The 20416-nt window shown below is 41.6% G+C and overlaps 1 protein-coding gene across 2 annotated transcripts in view; it reads left to right on the top strand.

Moving 5' to 3' along the window:
- Positions 1-560: 560 nt before the first annotated feature.
- The window catches only part of LPL (lipoprotein lipase), a 29736-nt gene continuing 9880 nt past the window's right edge, over positions 561-20416 (top strand). For both annotated transcript variants that reach the window (XM_072634975.1, XM_072634974.1), the window contains exons 1-5: positions 561-773; positions 12785-12954; positions 17336-17515; positions 18529-18640; positions 19798-20031. In XM_072634975.1, coding sequence (XP_072491076.1) covers positions 680-773; positions 12785-12954; positions 17336-17515; positions 18529-18640; positions 19798-20031 — 790 coding nt within the window. In that variant the 5' untranslated portion in view covers positions 561-679. The remainder of the gene's footprint in view (positions 774-12784; positions 12955-17335; positions 17516-18528; positions 18641-19797; positions 20032-20416) is intronic.

The raw sequence follows: 20416 nt of genomic DNA, 5'->3' as shown, positions 1-20416 counted from the left end.
GAGGACAAAAGAAAAACAGAAGTGAGGTTCAGTCTTGTGCAGCTGAAGTTGGATGTTCCCTTCTCGTTAACAAGCCAACTTGCACCCCCTTCACAATCACCTCCGAATCCCAGAGAATTAGGGGGGGAGGTAGAAAGAATGTTAAAATGTTGAAAATTAGTCCAAGATTCCCTCTGCTTAGGACAAAGCCACTGACTTACTACAGCTTAACAGTATAATCTTCAAAAACAATAATAATTGTTTTAAAAAAAAGCTTATGAACCCAATTCATCACATACATACGTATATATATATATATTCCTCTTTTATTAGTAATTATGTAATGCCTTCGGGAATCAGCCACCTGAGGAAAAGCAAGGGGCAAATGCTCACAAAAAACAAATTCGCCTCCTGCCCTTTCCCCCTCTTCTCGCTGGCAGGGTTGATTCGTATTACAGTTTGCTCAAATATTTGGAAGCGAATTTAGGGCCCTCCCCCCAACTTATGATTTTATAGCCAATAGGTGATGAGGTTTATTTGCATATTTCCAGTCACATAAGAAGCCCCGGAGTAGCAATAGTGTCAGACTCCTGACTCGGGAGCCCTTCCCCACTTTAAAGGGCAACTTTGCTCTGCCCAGCGCTGAGGCTTCCCCGGCTCCCCCAGCCCAGCCTGCGCAGTCCAGCGCCAGCGTGCGGAGATGGTGGGCAAAGCGATTCTCCTGGTGGTCCTGGCTTTGTGCTTCCAGAGTCTGGCCCCGTCCAGCCCAGGGCTGGCCGCTGCCGCCCGGGATAGTAAGTTTCATCTCCAGTCCGGGCCCCTTCCCAGGCAGACCCAACTTCGCTTGCAACTTTGCCGGGCTGCGGGAGGCAGAGACAGGGGGAGGACTGAATGGCGAGCCCGTGCACACCGGGGAGACTGAAGGAAGGGGCATGGGACGGGCAGGACTTGCTAGGGCACTGCCTGGCAGCGCCTGGGGAGACGGGCGCCGGAGCAGGGTGGGGAGCGCACACTGTTTCTCCGGCAGTTGAGGACTAGGCTCGGTTTGGTCTTGTCCCCGACGCTCCGGCTTTCCGGCGGCCGCCGCACCCCGGCTCCTGCAGCTTCTGGTGCTGAAGGGTCAGCCGCCTTGGCCGCACTCCACGGCAGCCGCCCGGGATGAGCCGGGGCCGGGGCTGGTCCGGGGGAGTGTGAGGGGCGGGACGTGGGAGGGGAAGGGCCCCGATGGCGGTGACCGGCGTTAACCCCGCGGCCCCGGGAGCTCCAGAATGACAGGAACGCCGGCCAAGGTGACCCCAGAGGCGGCTGGCGGCCGCTGCCGGATTCGGCACGGCTCGGCTCGGGCCTCGGGGCAGGAGGGAAGGGCTGTCTTCCCAGAAGAGCCGGGGGGCGGGGAAAAGAATGAGGAGTTTCTGCGCGGCGAATCAGGAAAGGATGCCTGCACTGCTAGGAGAAGCTGGCACTGGCGCGCTCTGCTAACTCCATGTGCACGGGGAGGGGGAAGGGGAGAGTGTGCAGGAAATCCCACGCTAGCTTCGGGGTGCAGAGAGGGACGGGGCACGGGGGCCTTCCTACAGGTGTCCCCAAAGCCAAGATCTTACTCTGCTAACGGGAGAACTTCACAGCAGATCAGGAAAAGCGCGATCACAGGGTGCCCGCCGCCGCAGCTCAGGGATGTAGAGGGGACCAGGCGGCCAGACTGCCCAAACCCAGGTGCCCACTAGCTCTGCACGCGGGGCTACCCCATGGGCTACGGGCTCCGTGCCACGTGGGCTCCTGTGGGCTCTTCGGTCCACGAGAGTCGTTTTAGAGCCCGGCTGTGGACGCCACCAAGTCGGAGCGCTTTTCCCTCACCCTAGAGAGCGACAAGATTGCAAGTTTTTAAGCTGTCTGGGCTAAACTTTGTGGGAAGTGTTTCTTCCAGGTCCAAGGCTTTGCCCACAATAGAGCCACACAAGTCGGGTAACTGAAGCGTTATTCTGGGAAAATAAGGGGGGGGGGGGAATCAGGCTTCCCAGTTCCTTAGTTCTCATACTGTTCCCCCTCCCTGCGAGACCACGTGCTGCAGTTAGGGGTTCTGCCATCCAGTTCAGCTAGTCTCTGTCTCTCTCTGTCTCTCTGTCTCTGTCTGTCTCTGTCTCTCTCTCTGTCTCTCTGTCTCTCTGTCTCTCTCTCTCTCTCTCTCTCTCTCTCCCTCTCTCTCTCTCTCTCTCTTACACACACACACACACACACACACACACACACACACACACACACACACACACACACAGAAACAGGGCTACAGAGAAAGTTTGACTTATTTTGAGACTGGGGAAAGTCATTCTTGCTAATGAGGTGGGGAACGATTACACTTTGGGAGAAGGGTTGACATTCACCACCATTTGACTGTTAAGAACTATGGGAGGCTCTGTTCAGAAAGTAATCCAGTATGCAGATCTCGAGTCTCATGTCTGTGACTTTTTGGAGTCCTGCGTCACGAAAAACACTAGAAAAGGTTCGGGGGGCCAAGTGGGTTGAATTCGAACTCTACAACCATAAAAAAAGAACTTGGGTAAAATGACAAGGTTCCTCCTCTCCCTCTTACATAGGAAAAGTGTGTGTACTATTAACTCACAGTAGTTTTAGCTGTTAACTTTATTGCTAGGTTTAAAAGATCATAGTGCTTTGGGCAAGTCTTTTACTGCTACAAGGACTCTTCTGCAAAATGGGGGATTAGCTAGGAGGTTGCTAAAGGGTCAGCTTTCTATGTGTATTCTAGAGTTGTGATCATTTAAGATATCTAGGTATTTCTTTTGTGGATTCAAATTCGTTGGAACTAGAGAAAGGAGCAGGGGCCCCCAGGCTCTGTCTTCCACCCCTGGAGTACCTACGTTTGCCTCACCTGTAACACTCCTTGCATAGATCTAATTAACGGTAACTTGAAAAGGGAGCAGAGAGCCCGTGCTTAATAATGGCTTGATCTATTTGTTCAGTGATTTCAGTTGTGTGAGACTCTTCATGACCCTATTTTTATAGGGTTTTCTTGGCAAAGATACTGGGAGTGGTTTTGCCATTTCCTTCTCCAACTCATCTTAGGAGGAACTGAGGCAAACAGGGTCAAGTGGTTTGCCCAGGGTCTCACAGCTAGTAAACTTCTGAGGTTGGATTTGAACTCATCAAAGATGAGTCTTTCTGAGTCCAAGCCCAATGCTCTATCGACTGCACCACCTTAACCACTATGAATTTTATCATGACCTGGGGAGTTGTAGCCAGATGATCTAGGTTGTACCAATTAGAAGGGGAGTTTCCTGCAAGTATTCTCTTACTTATGTGTCCTTGTTACACTTTGCGGGGAGGGGGTCCGGACCTGTGACTTCATTGGTTCAAGAAACTCCCCAGTACGGAAACCTTTCAACCGAGGTAGACCAACACCTTATTTTTAACTTCTTGTCTGGCAGCAGAGATCCTTTTTAATCTTCTGTGTGTGTATCATGGACCCCTTTGACAGCACCGTGAAGCCTTCATCCCTTCTTAGAATGTTTGTAAAAACCCAAAATAAATTATAGATGATTACAAAAGAATGATGTTGAAATAATTATTAATTTTTTAAGTGAGTTCCCAGATCCCAAATTAAGAATTTCTATTTTAGACGGTTGCTTGGGGCACTGTGATGTTGATGGATTTTTACCTTATGCCCCAGAACTAGTATTTGTCAGAGACAGACCTTAACCTGGATGTTCTTGACTGTGAGACTGTCCTATCCACTCACTGCTCCAGACTGCCTCTCTTGCTTGCTATGTAGTTGGACAGTGATTAGTTAGATAATAGGTAGTAGAATCTTAAGGTTCTAAAGAACTTTAGAGGTCATCAAACTTAACCCTGCCTTTGGCAGTTGAAGAAACTGAGGCCCAGGGAAAGGAAATATAATTAAATTTGATTGATAGTTTTCTTGAAAAGGTGAGGAGTGGAAGAGGAAGAGACTGGGGTGGGGTAGAGGTGGAAATTTACCCCTTCCCTTCAGTCACAGTCCCTCATATTCCTTTCTTACATGAAACAAAATTGACTGTCTAGAAAAGGATCCCTTCCCAGTTCTGTAAAACTCTTGTTAAGACTCTCATCACTTGACAACCTTTTTTGAAGCTTTATTTTTTCCTCCAACTCTAAACATATATTTTGTTACTATGGAGACAATCTGTAATTTACCTTAATGTTTAAGGAATTCAAGCACTCAAAACTAAGGCTAACCAAATGTCTTTGTACCTCACTGTGAAAGGGGAAGGATCATTTGAGATTTGAGGTCATGGTTGCTAATTATTTTTATAATACTGCCACTTCTTTGCAGAACTATGAGGAGAAAGACATCAGAGAATGGACAGTTTAGCAAACCAGGAAGATGGCAACATTCTAGGTCCATAACTTTAGAATTCTTGTTAGTGAGAAGGTTTTAGAGTATTGACATATAATAACTGTATTTTATTTTAGTGTGCAGAAATTCCTTTATTCAAATAAGAAATCTTACCTTGGCTGTAAATCCTTGGTGGGAAAGAGAGGCTGCTAGGTGGTATAGAACACTTGAATTTGGAGTTAAGAAGATGATGCATCTTCCTGAGTTCAAATCTAACCTCAGACATTTATTAGTTATGTGACCCTGCGCTAGTCACTTAATCATTTTCCTCTTCTGTAAAATGAGTTGGAGAAGGAAATGGCAAGTCATTCCCATATCTTTGCTAAGAAAACCCCAAATGTGGTCACAAAGAGTTAGACCCTACCGAACAACAAATCTTTGTCAAAAACTCTTTAAGTGTGGGTTTCCATTTCCCCTTTATGCTTGTGTTTGCACTGTGCCTCCGTTTTCAAAGTAGGAGGCATATTTGGAAGGCTTTTGAGGTAAGTGATGGTGTTCCAGTTTATTTCAAGAATATTCACAGAACATGGAGTGGGGACAGCCCTTAGAGTAGCATTCGTCAGTTCACCAGACTTGAGGCTGCAAGGGACCTCAGAGTTCAACTAGTCTAGCCTTCTCATTTTACAAATTAAGAAGCTGAGGACCAGAGAAGTAGGACTTCCCATATTCACACAGGAAGTAAGGGGCCAACCTGGGATTTGAACCTGTCTTTTCACTTTATGCTCAGTGACCATCCCACTAATACAAATCAATCTGTTCATTTTTTTTTTTTTTTACCGATGAGGGACCTGAGATCAAGAGAAGAAAATTGACTTGCCCAGGGTCACACATTTCCCTAATGAGTACATCTCCTGATTCCTGGTCCATGATTCTTTTCTGGAGCTTTTTGATGCCCTTGTTGGTGAAAAAACTCCATCCTTCAGCATTTTTCTGAACAAATTTGAGTTTGCACCCCTGATTCTGCGTATTGTTGTCTGTGGCTATTTGAAAGGTATAGACCATGGCTTACTACACAAATGACTAATTGGGTATAATTAGCGGGAGTCTTGAATGCTTGATCTTTCTAGATATACTTAGTTATTTTAGTTGTCATATAGGTAGGCAGAAGTTGCCTGGGGCTTGTTGAATCCAGCCAACAAGTTCATTTTTCACTCAGCTATTGCTATTATGTGCCCACTATGTTGTAAGCAATGAGGATGCAAAGTTGAAAAAGGGACTTCCTCCCCTCCTCCCCTCCTCCCCTCCTCCCCTTCCCAGGAGGTTACAGTCTCAGAATAAATCTATGATCCTGTGAACACTTGTTAGTAATGGTGGTGAAATAAGTGTCTGCCACCAAAGAGAGAATATGAAACCTTATAGTGAAGACTTACTCAAGATAACTTTGTTTTAACATTGGCCTGACATTTGCCCCAAATTACAGTAGAGTGGACCTAACTTTGGAAGCAACCTTAAATGACTCTGAGTTCAGTGACTCTGATTGGATAAAGGACTGACGTAGAAGTTCAGTTAAGGGAGGCCAACACCCTCATTTTAGAGATAAGAAAACTGAGGCCGAGAGAGGTTATATGACTTCCCCAAGGTCACACAGGTTTTAAGGATAGTCGTCTCAGACCCTTGCCTGCAAACTCCAAATCCAGCTCCTTTTCTACTTTGCCATGTTGTCTCTTCAAGAAGGATGAAGTGACTGAGTTAGCCATGTTACAGTATAATTTCAGAGCCATATATAGATATACTCTTCTCCCCCTGGGTTATGTATGCTCCCCTGCCCCCATGATGACCAATTTTGTATAGACAAGTAGGGGTAGTACTTTTATGACTCAAACTAATTTATGTTCTGCCTGTATTTTTGGCAAAATCATTTTTGCTTTCTAGATTTTTTTTTCATTTTACATGAAAAACTTGAAACTTTCTTTGGCTTGCCAACCCAAGAGAATAAATGGATTAGGATTTCAATTTTTCTGATGGGAGTCTTCCCATTTCCCCCTTTTCTACTCTTATCTTATCTTTTTTTTTTTTTTCAAATGGTGGGTGATGTGATAATCAATGGAAAGGAGTTTAACAAGGTTTTCTAGTCATAAAAATTCATTCTTAATAGAGCTATTTAGTTGCATATATTGGCTTGGATTTTTAAAACATGTTTCCTGTATTTAACCTGGGAGACAAATGAAGCATTAGAATAAGTACTTTCTTTTTCATTAGGTAAGTATAGTAGGATTTAAAATCCAGATCTTAATTCAGTCTTTTCCCCTTCCTTCTTCTCTAGTGATATAAGAAATTTCACCTTAGGTAATTCAACTTGTTAAGGATTTAAGTGGTGAAGAACTGACTCTTCTTACTGCTTTCTAATAGACATTTGCTACTATTTTCTTAAAAAAAATTAATATTAAATATTTCATTTGGGCTTTTGATGCCTTGAGCCATGTTGAATTCATCAGGCCCATTCCATCAAGTGCCTATTTGGACTGATTTCCCTGCCTTCCTCCAGTTACCTCCTCATTTGGAGTTATCTGCTCTGTTACTTTGGCAGCTGACAGACACAGTCTGGATAAATGATTATGAATTTCAGCCACAGCAAATACAAATTTGCTTATTGTTTAAATACTTTGTCCTACCAGAGAGGTCATAGCAACCCAAGAAGAAATTTTGTTTTAAATGACCTTTGTATCTAAAAGGCTACAGATAAATGGCAATTTCAGGATCTGCATTTCTCTTGCCCATCGAAAAGAACTTTTAGCCCATCTAAGCTATCCAGGGCTTGGATGCCTAGAAGTGAGCGATTTCCTATACCCCCTAACTTAGGGATTTTAACCTTTTTTATATGGCAGTCTAGTATTGAACCCTTCTCAGAATAATGTTTTTAAATGCCTAAAATAAAGCACATAGAATTACAAAGGAAACAAATTTTATTGAAAAATACAGTTAGCAAAAATATTTTGTAAAGAGGAGTTTATGAGTCTTGGGTTAAGAACCCATGTCCTAGTAGAAAGAATGTTGAACTTTAAGTTGGGGGCTGGGGGTGGAGGGAAGGGGACTGGTTTGAATGGCACCTGACATTTCACATGAATGACCCTCAGATACTTCACCTGTAACATTAGGGGACTGGACCAAATAATGCCACTCTTCCTTCCAACTCTTATACTATGATCCTATAAATTAGGCTTTTCCTCTTTAAATTTTCCTAGTTACTCAGCATACATCAACCCCATTTCTTATCTCTGAATTATTGTCTGCCTAGAGATAAGAATTTTATCCTCATTAACATTCTCAACCCGTTAGCTACTTATTTAGGAAATAGAGGATGTTGGAGATCTGGAGAAGCCCTAATGTCAGGCCCTTAAAAAGTCAGATTTTCAACCATGTCCAATGACCTCTCTCTCTCCAGTGGTTTGCTCCTGTAGATGGACTCCTCAGTTTTGTTTTGTTTGGGGTTTTTTTTTTTTTTTTTTTTGGTAAATGTTGAATACTAATTAGTCCAAGCAAATTTGGGATCAGATTATCAGCAAACTTCTTGACCCAAATATTCTGCTTTGCTGATCCTCTTTACAAAAGGCAGCTAGTAATCCCTATCATTTTATGTAGAAAGGCATCTTTCTTGGTCTGAAACTCAACTGGAACTTAACTAGTCCAATTCTCCCATTTTACAAGCAGGGAGACTGAGGACCAGAAAAATGAAGTGATTAGCCCAAGGTCACCCAATTAGTTGGTGGCAGAACTAATTCAGCTACTATATAGCTTATTAGAGGCTGTGGTACAGGAGAAAACTCCTTGGATTTGGAGTAAAAGGGCCTGGGTTCAAATTCTATTTCTGTCACTCAATATGAACTTGGGCAAGTAACTTAAAAATCTCTAAGTCTCAGTTTCCTCATTTGTAAAATGATGGCATTGGAATGGGTAACTTCTAAGATCCCTTTCAGCTCTACATCTATAATCTTATAATTAAAAATATTCAGTTTTGAATATTTTTCAGGGAAACAATGTGTACAGGATATATTTTAGTGTGGAGAGAATTCAGTAACCTCCCTAAATAATTCCCTCCCTCCCTCCCTTCATCTCTTCCTCCCTTCCTTCCTTCTATCTAGACATGGCTTTAGCTAGGATTGTGGAAGGTTTGGGGAAGCATATTTCACTTTTTTAAGCAACTAAGATATCTTTAAGGAATTATAGTAATGATTATCTGGAAGATAATTGTGTTCTCTGAAATATCTCATTTCTTATATTCCCTGATTACTCATGCACATGTTGAAATCTCCCCATAGAATGTAAGTCCTTTGAAGGCAGAGACTGGTTAGATTTTATATTTGTGTCTCTAGTACCTGTACAATGTCAAATACATAGCAACTGCTTAATAAATGCTTACTGGTTGATTAATTCCTACCAAAACTGCAAATTCAGTAAACACTTTCAAGGGAAAAAAATGAGCATTTTTTATCATAAATAGTTTGATGGCTAGGGGTAATGGCATAGAATTAAAACTTAATAATAAAGAGGCCTTATGAGTTTTATAATTTTAGAAGAAAAATTTAAGATCACCTGCCAACATAAAGATTTTAAAACATTTTAAGACAGGTTTTCTCTATGGATCATAAGATGTTGAACTTCCAAGTAGTTGATCCATTTATACAATCACACACAAGACCTATACAAGTTGGATAACTAGGGGGGGAAGCAAGAACCAGTCATAGTCACAGAATAAACATCTCAGAGTTAGAAGGAACCTTCAAGACAATCTTGTGCAATCCCTATCTGAACAAATATTCCTTTCCAAACGCACACCTGACAAGTGGTCATCTAGTTTTTGCTTGAAGACTTCCAGTGAAGCGAGACACATTTTCTCTGCTGAGGGGGCCATTCAACTTCTGGAGAGCTCATCCTGTAGCAAGCATTCCCTTAATCATCGTGTTGTAGATATGACTATCATAACAGATTTTAGAGGTGGAAAAGATCTTAAATGTCAAACTGAGGTACAGAGAAGTAGAATGATTTAGTGTACATTGCTGAAGTTTGTGTCCTAATTTTAATCACTGCACAACATCAGTCACAGATCTCTTCCATAAGGTGATGGATTAAACAGAACCCTTTGGCTTTTGTTCTAGCACCAGAGGAAGTCCATCCCCTCCTTTGTGTCAAAGCAAAGGTGGGGCAGTTGTGTATTGCAAATGAACTTCAGGCTTCTAAAAGGGACTTCTAATCACAGATTACCAGAGAATGTAATGTTTATTACAGATTTAAAACCTGCCGAACAAAAGTCTGTAGTCTTCCTACTGGGATCCTATCCCAGTTATTTAGCATAAAGCCTTAGCTTTGCACCTAATAGGTTGTTGTACACTTAAATCCAATTCACTATAAAGGCAGACTCATCCTCATGATGTCACTGATTCTCTTCTAGAACAAGCAACCAACCAACCAGTCAACTGAATTCAGGGAAGCAAGTGGCTAGGATCTATTCTGGTTGGGGAAAGGGGAATCAAGTCTAAATCATTAGATCAAGACTGCTGGAAATGTTCTCCTAACAGAAAACTAGGAACTATTTTTGTCTGTTCATGGTTCACACTCTTGGGAAGGTACAAAGATGAAATAATCCATGACCCCTGTGCTCAGAGAGCCCACACAGTAGTAGAGGGCACTGTGTTATGGGAACATGCCCTTCATTTGGATGTTGATAAGTTATTTAGGGAGATTACTGAATTCTCTCCACACCAAAATATATTCTGGCAGTGCTCATTATTTTCCTGATGCCTGAATTCAGTTAAACAAATCCTCTGCTTCAGTGGGAGCTCTCCCTCTCACTCCAGCACAGCTGCCACACTCCTGTAACTAACAGCCATACAGAGTTATCTGGGAGCTCTAAGAGGTTAAATGATTTGCCCTTAGACACACCTGGTAGGTTTCAGAACCCTACCTTGAACCAAGTCTTCCTAACTCAAGGCCAGTCCTACTTCCACTCCCTGCTAGAGACTCTTATTTACATGAGACTTGGAAAAGAAGTTTTCTTACAAACAACACTGAAGGTTAGGCAGGAGGAGATTAATAAATGTTTGTTGAATTTGAATGCAGCTATTTCAAGTATGTTGTTGGGGCCTTAACTGGAATGAAGATTGTGTTAAAGACTGGCTTTTCACCACGGTTTAGAACAGACTCCTCTTTAAAGTCCAGATCTTGCCATGTGGGTATCTCTTTTGCCAAGAATGGTTTTTGATTCTGAATGCTAAATGCTGCCTTTGGTTTTCAAGTGGAAAGTTGATACTTATCATAAATCACTTATTAGAATATTAGACTTGGATAATAGATTATTGCAACTGAAAACACTAGATAGTCCTAAGATAACATTAAGATAAATTTGTTGAGATCCCTTGGCAGTCTTTGGGTTTCTATTATCAGTGTGATTATTGATCTTGGTCAACTCTGTCTTTACAAGTCTAATTATGTCTTAAATGAACAAGTATTCCATTGTTCCTGTTAGAAAAATAAATGGGAATTGTCATAGTCCTTACTTGAATTCCAAAGTCACTCTTCCTGCTAAAGCTCAGGAATGGTAGGAGAATTTATCATATAGTTATTGTTAGCTTCTTGGAGAACAGCTTAGCAATAAAGGGAAAAGAATAATTTGCCAACAGATGACAGAAAAGTCCATGATTTCCCCTGTTGGTATGATTGGTTCTGTCTACCTGGACTCAAGTGTAAAACTGCTCCTGTTCAGAATCTTCCCTTTGGTATGTTTTTGTCTATGTCTATATTAGGGAGAGGAATTGGGCTTACTATTTCATTAGTTCAGGGAACTTCGATGATTTCGGCCAGCACCTTCTCTGCCCCTTAGTCTTAGCACAGTTCCTGGTGCAAAGGAGGTCCTTAAAAAATGTTATTTGATTAATTGGAGAATTGCCAAGAGATTGACTTATCCAAGGTTATGCAGACAATAAACATCAGAGGTGAGACTTGAACTGGCTCATCCTGTCTCCGAGTTTCATTGTCTGTCCACTAAACCATATTGTCTCTCCTATATGATACTAACGGAAGCTTTCTTGACATTCAATTCGACTGCCCACCCATGTCAGATGAGTCATCCAATGGGCTCTCTCCATTTTGTATTAACTACTAAGAATTGATTAAAAAAAACAAACTTCTTTTGCCTTAATTTTGACCTTCTATGGAGGTTGCATAGGTAGAAATGGGAAAAGATATTTAAGGGGAAAGGTATAACTATTAATTTTTAAAAAATGGATCCCATTCCACCCTATAAAATGATTCCTCTAGACCTTAAAGGCATTGATTTTTTTCATACCTAGCACTTCATAAATATTTTTAATTGAATTGAATTAATAAAATAATTGTTTTCCTTTTTTTTTTTTCAAAGCATTGTTTTCAGATTGGTAGATTCTACAAAGAAACTTCCTATGAATGGATTTTACCTTCTCCCATTCTGACTTGCCCTGATATTCTGAGAGGATATAGAGCACTGGACCTGGAATCAGAAAGACCTTAGTTCAAATCCAGCCTCAGACACTTGCTATATGTGTGATGCTGGGCAAGTCATTTAATGGCTGTCTGCCTCAGTTTTCTCAACTGTAAAACGGGGATATTAATCCTATCACCCAGGGTTGTTGTGAGGATTAAATGAAACAATATTTGTAAAGTGGTTTGCAAAGTTTTGAGTACTGTATAAATACTAGCTGTTATAATTAAGGCGATAATTGTGGTGTAAAGGGCACTGGCTTTTGGGTCAGAGAATTAGGGGATTTTAATGTTAGCTTTGCTTCACGATAGCTGTCAGAGTTTGGATAACAGTTACAAGAATTAGTATCTGATCAGACTTTAAAGATCATTTAGTCCAGGAACCAAGTGACATATTAGGAACAGGGCATGGCTAAGTTCACATGTATTAGAAGCAGCAGAGCTGGGCTTTGAACCTATAATCTACTTGTTGAACTTTAGAGCTGATATTTACTTGTAGATCTTAGAGTCTCAGAAACAGGGTGGAGTGCCCTACTAAAGTTGTTCCAATAAAGCTCATCTGTGGCTAGACTTTGGAGGGTCTTGAATATCATTCAAAGGAGTTTAATTTTTTACCTTGTAAGGAAGGAAATACACATTTATATAACACCTACTTTTTCCAGGCGTTATGCTAAGCACTTTACAATCATGATCTCATTTATTCCTCACAATAAGCCTGATGCAGACATAAGTTAAGTGACTTGCATACAGCTAGTAAGTTGTCTTAGGCTGAATTTGAACTCTGACTTTCCTGACTCTAGGCTCAGCACTCTATCCATTACCTCACCAGCTTCCTCTGAGGAGACAGTAGAGCCACCATGGCTATTTTGAGCGGAGGAGTGACACCGTTAATAATCATTTCTTTGTCCTTAGGCTCATGTCATGGCCCTTTCAAACACAATGCTAAGCCTTTTTCTTTTCCACTGACAGGAAGAAGAGGAAATGATGATTTTGGAGACATTGAAAGCAAGTTTGCACTGAGGACCCCGGAGGAAATCACCGAGGACAGGTGCCACCTTGTTCCTGGGGACATCAGCTCTGTGGCTGAGTGTAACTTCAATCACAGCAGCAAAACCTTTGTGGTGGTTCATGGATGGACGGTAAGAGAGCGTGCATGACAGTCAGAGGGCTCTCCTGAGCTGCTGCAGCCCTGGGGTCAAAAGTAAGCAACCAAGAAAGCATTCCGTGTCGGGAACACTGTGACATGTTCCAAGGACATGCCCATTGTACTCTTCATATGTTCATCAATTTGCTCCTAGAAAGAGAATAAGCACTTTAATTTGCCAGATACTAATTTTTATTTGTTTGTTGTTTGGTCATTTCATTGCCTATTTTAAAAAGATTTTTATGTGATGATCTTTTTTTAAGTTATGAGGCAATTCCTCCATACTTTCAAGGGTTATGGTCCTTGAAATGGATATTAAAAGGTTATGAGGAAAATAGAGCCAGAAGAATGAACAAGTGTGAGTCTGGTCACCTTTTCCTTCACTACAGAACTTCAGAACCTTTCCTATAAGCACCAATTGAGTAATAGTAATAGTAATAGCACCAATTAAGCATAGTAATTTTGGTATGAGCAAGAGAAGATGGTCAACACAGTCCATAAATACTTTGAAATATCTTATTAACAAGATAAACTATGTTTTTTTAATAAAATATTAGCTTGTTAAATATGTACCTTGAAACAGTTTTAGGAAGAAGATGAATCTCTGATATATAGGAATTCATTCCACTGAATTGACAGAAACTGCTTTTAGCATTTATCCAAATAAGTGAACTCTGGCCTGGGAGCCACATATCACGCTGTCCCTTGACTTCCTCATTTGTATAAAACAAAGGGTTGCAAAAAATAATATAGCAATTGTCTATTGTTCAGTCATGTCAGAGTCTTCGACCCTATGGGTCACATTGTCCATCGGGACGTGTTTGTCAAATGGTTTGCCATTTCCTTCTTCAGTGGATTAAGGCAAACAGGTTGGTCAATCAATAAACATTTATTAAATGTTTACTATGTGTTAGGTGGTACAGTGGATAGTACTAGACCTGGAGTCATGAAGATTCATCTTCCTGAGTTCAGATCTGACCTTAGACCCTTACTCTCTGTGACCCTGGGCTGACTTAACCCTTTTTACTTCAGTTTCCTCATCTGTAAAATGAGCTGTAGAAGGAAATGGCAAACCACTCCAGTATCTTTGGCAAGAAAATGCCAGATAGGGTCAGATGTGATTGAGTGACAACAGTAAGCCTGTGCTTATATGATTATATGACCTTGAGACTGGGTTGATTTTGTGGTTGTTCGGTCATTTTCAGTCATATCCAACTCTTCATGACCCCTTTTGGGGTTTTCTTTGGCAAAGATAGATACTGGAATAGTAAATGGGGTTAAATGACTTGCCCAGGGTCACCCAGCTAGTAAATGGCTAAGACTGGATTTAAATTCAGGTCTTCCTGACACCAGACCCATTTCTCTATCCACTATGTGGCCTCACTGCTCATTCCATTGATAAGGGTATCTATATCAGACACCTTGGGCATGGGAGATTTCTGGTGAGTTGCTTCCTATTTACTGGTTATATGATCTGAAAAGGTTGATTGTTTCAAGGAACCTCTTGCACCTGGGGTCAAGCATACACAGGATTCTCCTGCCAGACTTGACACTTGCACAAAGGGAAGCTGCTTTCTGTGCAAAGCAGGGAATTGAAGGGATCTTGCCAACCCTATCATGCAGAAGCTGAAAGAACGCTTAGTATGTAGCACACTCACAACCAAGCACAGAAAGCCCTTTAGAAGCAGCTGTATTGGAGCCCGGCCACTTGCCTGGATTCTGCTTGACAAGCACCAAAGTACAGGCACCTCTTTGTGAAGGATGAGGGTCTCATCCCCTTTTGGCAGTGATTAACCTTGCATTCTGCAAGTCTGACATCATCCCCTCCTGAATGGCAGCTTTGCTACTGAGGGTACCTCTGCACCATCTGAGAGGAAGACCCGGAGGACAAGGAGGGGGGACAAGCCTATTAAACTAAGTATAAGAAGCCTGATGTGCTCACTCAGAGAGAATGCAAAGAAAATTAAGCAGCAGATTGTGAAGAGAGAATTCAATAAAATTCCTATTGGTCTCTAGATTATACCACCATTCACGGTTCTTTATCTCTTTTGGACATCAGTTTCCCCATCTATAAAATAAGGGGGCCCATATTAAATGATCTGTAATGTCTCTTCCAACTCTAAATCTAGGATATTATAGTGCTAACAGTTCTGTGAGTTAGGTATGGCATGTTTGATTACCTCCATTTTACAGATGAGAAAATTGAGACCCAGAGAGAAGGGACTTGCTTCAGGCCACATGGATCCATTTAGTGGCAGAGATAGTTTTAGAACCCAGCTTTCTTGAGTCCTTTTAGAATTTGTTGTATTACGGGAAAAAACAAAAACCATTTTTGTGTGATACAAGCCAGTCACACAAGCTACAAACTGATACCAATGGATTCCCTTTGTTCATGAGTTAAAGATCATTATTGTACCTGACATTATTTACTGACAGACATCTGCTTATGCTTAGGAAGTAACTTTTAAAATGGCCTTTAAAGGTGATTTCCACCTCATGCTTAATAGGTGCTCAGTAATATTGAATTGAACTGAATTTGGTGCGTGATAGATTAACTTAGTCCGGGCTGTGTGTGTGGGATAGGATGGGGGAAAAGAATAGAGAATTATTAGATAATCATATGAAAAAAATTGTAGAAATGAGCAACAGTCTAATGAAGTATTTCCAATTTGCAAGGTTACTGATTTTACAAAGTGCATTAAACCAATTCTGAGGACAATAGAATGCAATCAGACCTCATTAATTTGGTCTCAGGATGATCATTCTAATTAAGACTGGAGAAAGGTTTACTTGGGGAAAAAAGACTTGCTAAACAAAGTAGGAGAGCACATTGTACTTGGCACAAAGCCATTGTCTATCTGCGTTTGTCAGGAACTTCAGGCCCCCCACCCCAATAGGCTCTCACAGACATTTCTAGTCATTTCATTCTTGTCTTCTTCACAAACAAATAGATTCCAGCTGGACTAGAAACATCATTACCCCAACTCTCTCTGCATTCGCACAAATCGGAATATCCTGCCTCCTCATCCCTACCTTTCAGAATGTTTTTCTTCCTTCAAGCTACAATACAGGTGCCATCAGCTCTGTGAAAATGCCCTGCTTTGCCAGGTTCCCCCTGTTCCCTCCCTTCTTGATTCTCTTTCTACTATATTCATTCGGGTAGATGTCTTAATAGAATATAAGCCTCATAAGGCAGTAGGTGGTGAAGTGGATAGAGTTCTGGTCCTGGAGTCAGATAGACTCAAGTCTATCATTAGGGGTTTACTAGCTGTGTGACCCTGGGTGAGACACTTTACCTCAATTTGCCTTAGTTTCTTCAGTCGTAAAATGGAAATAATAATAGTAATCTACTTAGTAGGGTTGTTGTGAGGATCAAAATGAGATAATATTTGTAAAAAGTGATTATCATTGTGCCTAGCACATAGCAGGTGATATATAAATATGTATTCCTTTCCCCCCTCCCAAATGTGTATTTGTTTTTGCATCCCCAATACACCATGCAGTGTCTTGCTCACATTAGGTACTTTAATATATCTTTGTTGGACCAAACTGAAGAGCATGGTCACATTTGTTTATTAAGAGATGGGTTTTCCTATTAGTGATTCTCGCTTTTCTGTCTACTACATTATGATGGAGCTCAAATCTCCATAGGATGGATCAAATCTCATTGATTTTGGTTGTCATTGTTTGTCCTTTGTTTTCAAAGAGGACTAATGGAACTGCAGGGTAATGTCTTGACTTGCACATGAATTGGACTTAAATGAGGCACAGTCACACAAAGTCATCAGCCTCACTTTCTCCTCCAGAGTAATAGGAGTCCAGTGGCATGACAGTGGTCCAGGATGCAGTGAGTGACCTTGGCGTCTTTGAAGTCTGACCTAATTCTAAGTGTTCCATAGTGCCTGCTTCAGCCACTTTCATGACCATTGGAACAAGCTTCTCATCCACCCATTACACTGGGGGAAGTCTTCACATGCTCGGCGTTGACATTCTCTTAACTTATTGTTGTGTTTGAGGCCTGTTGGTCAGATACACTTAACCTGGTTTAGCCAGTCTGCCCAGACAGTTTACTGGGGTGTGGCTACTGTGCATGCTACAGCTTCCTGGAGCCATAAAATTCCTTGATTTTAGTAGCCCTCTGGTGATAAAGATTGCATCCCACCCGGATCTACTTCTCCTGTGCCACTGTTGTCCTCATCTTTCCAGAAATCTTCCACAGGGAGCCTTCCCAATATGAGAGGGGTCATCTTTGATGTCTTTTGATTCTGGGTAGATACCAGTGTACCCCTCAGGCCATGAATAGTTTGAATCACCCTTTTTGTTGATATTTTAAGAAAATACCCTATTAACAGGTAACCTTTGTTTTTTTTTTCTAGGTGACAGGCATGTATGAAAGCTGGGTGCCGAAACTTGTGGGGGCTCTGTTCAAGAGAGAACCATACTCCAATGTCATTGTAGTCGATTGGCTGACAAGAGCCCAGCAGCATTATCCAGTTTCTGCCAGCTACACAAAGCTGGTGGGACAAGACGTTGCCAAACTTATCAACTGGCTGGAGGTAAGCACATGTAAAAGAATATAACATGGTATCCAACTCTCTTGGCTGTGGGTGCCAGAACTGATCCCTGGTCAGTGTTCCTCCTTTTTCCCTGGTATGTATATCTCTTAAGAGCAATTTAAATCTCTCTATAAGTTCAAGCTTTCTGTCATCTTTCAGCCTTGTGAAACTATCTGCTAAAAACAGTTCTGTCCTGCCCTTCCCTGCCCCTAGTGCAGATTTGTTGATACCAAATAAGTGGAATAGGCAGTGCCCCCTACAAGGAGTCAGTTCAGGGGCATAAGAAAGAACTTCCCCATCATTGACCTCAACCTACACCCTATGTATTAACTTAATGCTTAAAATTCCATAGTTAAATTTCAAATTCCCCTTGGAAGGGCAAGAGGACCATTTTGTTTTTCTTCACACATTTAACCTTAGACTAATCTTTGGAAGCCTTTCTGTCCTAAGCACCTTGGAGTCAACACCATGCGAACACTCTGGAAAGGACCAGACAGGGTGGACAGTTGGAGTCAAGAGAGGCCATGAAGCATGGAAGAGAGTGAAAGGTTGGGGGTCAGGTCACCTGGGTGCTTGAGTTCTAGCCCTGCAACTAACTAGCTATGTGCTCTTAGGCCAGACATTTTCCTTCCCTAGGTCTCAGTTTCTTCCCCTGTAAAAATGAAAGGTTAGACCATTGTTGGAAGTCACAAGCAATTGTTCTAAACAAGAGAAATGAAGAGGGAAAAGAGGTTTTAGGAGGAAGCCAGTTAAAGAAGAAAAAAAAGGGAAGATCAAAGTGGATACCAACCAATGCTTCCTCAAATTTGGACAACTCAGAGAGAAAGAATTAAGTCCTACTTAACAAGAGCAGTTTTCATCTGTGACATATAAAATTTAGAAGAATAGATTCATTTGGGAGTTATTCTCATTTATTTTCCCCATTGCCATGGTTGTTCATGCCATGTTTCCTTTGGCTTTGTGATTTTACCAAGAGCTCTGGGAATTCATATCTTTCCCTTCTTTTTTTAAAGGAGCAGTTCAACTACCCACTGGACAACATCCATCTCTTGGGCTACAGTCTTGGTGCCCATGCTGCTGGCATCGCAGGAAGTCTGACAAATAGGAAAGTTAATAGAATTACTGGTAAGGTGACATCCCTTTCTGATTGAGCCCCAAGTTCAGGGATGGGAGTCCTTTTCTAGGAGAGTCAGAGTAATACAGAGGCCATAACCATGTATATTTTGGGGACTGAGATGGGGAGGGCATGTTAAGGGTTGGGCAGAAATACTCCATTACAGCAGTGCTGTAGAGTGTGGTTTATCTTCTACTGAGAGGGCCCTGACTTGAAGCCAGAGAATAAAAATTAACCAAAATATCAAAGGAGGAATGAAAACAAAGGTTTTTTAACAGGAGAGGGGAGAAGATTGGAAGAGACATTTGTCCTCCAGCTATAGGGACAAATGATAGATAGATTCTGTTTTTAAAGAGAAGTTGAGTCTATATTATTCAATTCAGCAAACATTTAGTAAGCATGTAAAATGGATAGTTTGCTTGAGTGAAACAACATGTGCACAGAAAAGGAAATATTAGCAACTGCAAGGATTAAGAAAATTCTTGAAAAGAAGGTAGGACCCAAGTAGAGACTTGAAGGAAGTCATAATTTCTGGAAGGTAGAGGCAAGGGGGAGAATGTGTTACCTACCAGACAAGGGAGGTGAGAGGGAGAGGGGAAGAAGCCATCTATGCAAATGCACAGGGATGGAAGATGTACAGTCAGATTTGGGGCATGGCTAATCTCAGGGGGAAAGTAAACAAGGAATAAGCATTTATTTAGCACCTACTATGTGCCAGACACTGTACTAAGCAATTTTCACAAACATTATCTCATTTTACCCTCACAACAACCTTATGGTTGTTGAAAGATGAAGTTAATATCCCCATTTTACAATTGACAAAACTGAGGCAAACAGGAGGTAAGTGATTTGCCCAGAGTTACACAGCTCATAGATATCTAAGGCCAGATCTGAACCTAGGTCTTCCTGATTCTAGGCTCAGTGCTCTATCCAGTGTGCAACCAGCTACCTCTAAATGAGAAAAATGAGGCCCAGTGAGGCTCATTGATTTACCTGAGATCCTTGTGACAGCCAGGGTTCCAGCCTAGGTCCTTTGACTATACAACACTGCTGCCATTTAAATTTAATTCTCGGATTTACCATGAACCTTAATTGCAAAATAAAGCAACCTTGGGGGGAAACAAAACAGATTTGAGTAGTTGGTGACTCTCAGTTTTGTCTCATCTAGGCTTAGATCCTGCTGGACCTAATTTTGAATACGCTGAAGCTACCAGTCGCCTTTCTCCAGATGACGCTGATTTTGTAGATGTATTGCACACCTTCACTCGAGGATCTCCTGGCCGAAGTATTGGAATCCAGAAGCCAGTGGGGCATGTTGACATTTATCCTAATGGAGGCTTCTTTCAACCGGGGTGTAATCTTTTTGATGCTATAAACCAAATTGCAACAAAAGGCCTGGGAGGTAAGTGTCAACTAGAAGCAGGTTAAGCCCATCTTTTATTCTTAGTTTTTACCTTGGTGAAGGCAGTATCCTCCATATCCCCTAGAAAGTGATTTCTGTTGCTATCCAGGGCCAGTCCAAGTGGGATGAGATAGCTTCTCGAAGAATGCTTGGTCCTACCAGTTTATTGTACCATCTACCAACCCCTATACTTAATGTGGTCAAATGAGGGTCTTAACTGGATTGTACACAGTGTAGACTCATGACATGTTAAGCTAACAGGGATCACAGTGGCAAAGCAGGAAATAGAATTCTGGTTTTCTGCCCCACTTCAATAGTTGTGTGTAATAGTCATTCATTGGCAGAATTCATAACAATCTCCTTTATCCACACTCCCAACCCATGG

Source organism: Notamacropus eugenii, chromosome 1, assembly GCF_028372415.1.
Source record: "Notamacropus eugenii isolate mMacEug1 chromosome 1, mMacEug1.pri_v2, whole genome shotgun sequence".
NCBI classification, from domain to species: Eukaryota; Metazoa; Chordata; class Mammalia; order Diprotodontia; family Macropodidae; genus Notamacropus; species Notamacropus eugenii.
The sequence above is the reverse complement of the archived record's forward strand: the minus strand, read 5'-3'. Positions and strand labels throughout refer to the sequence as shown.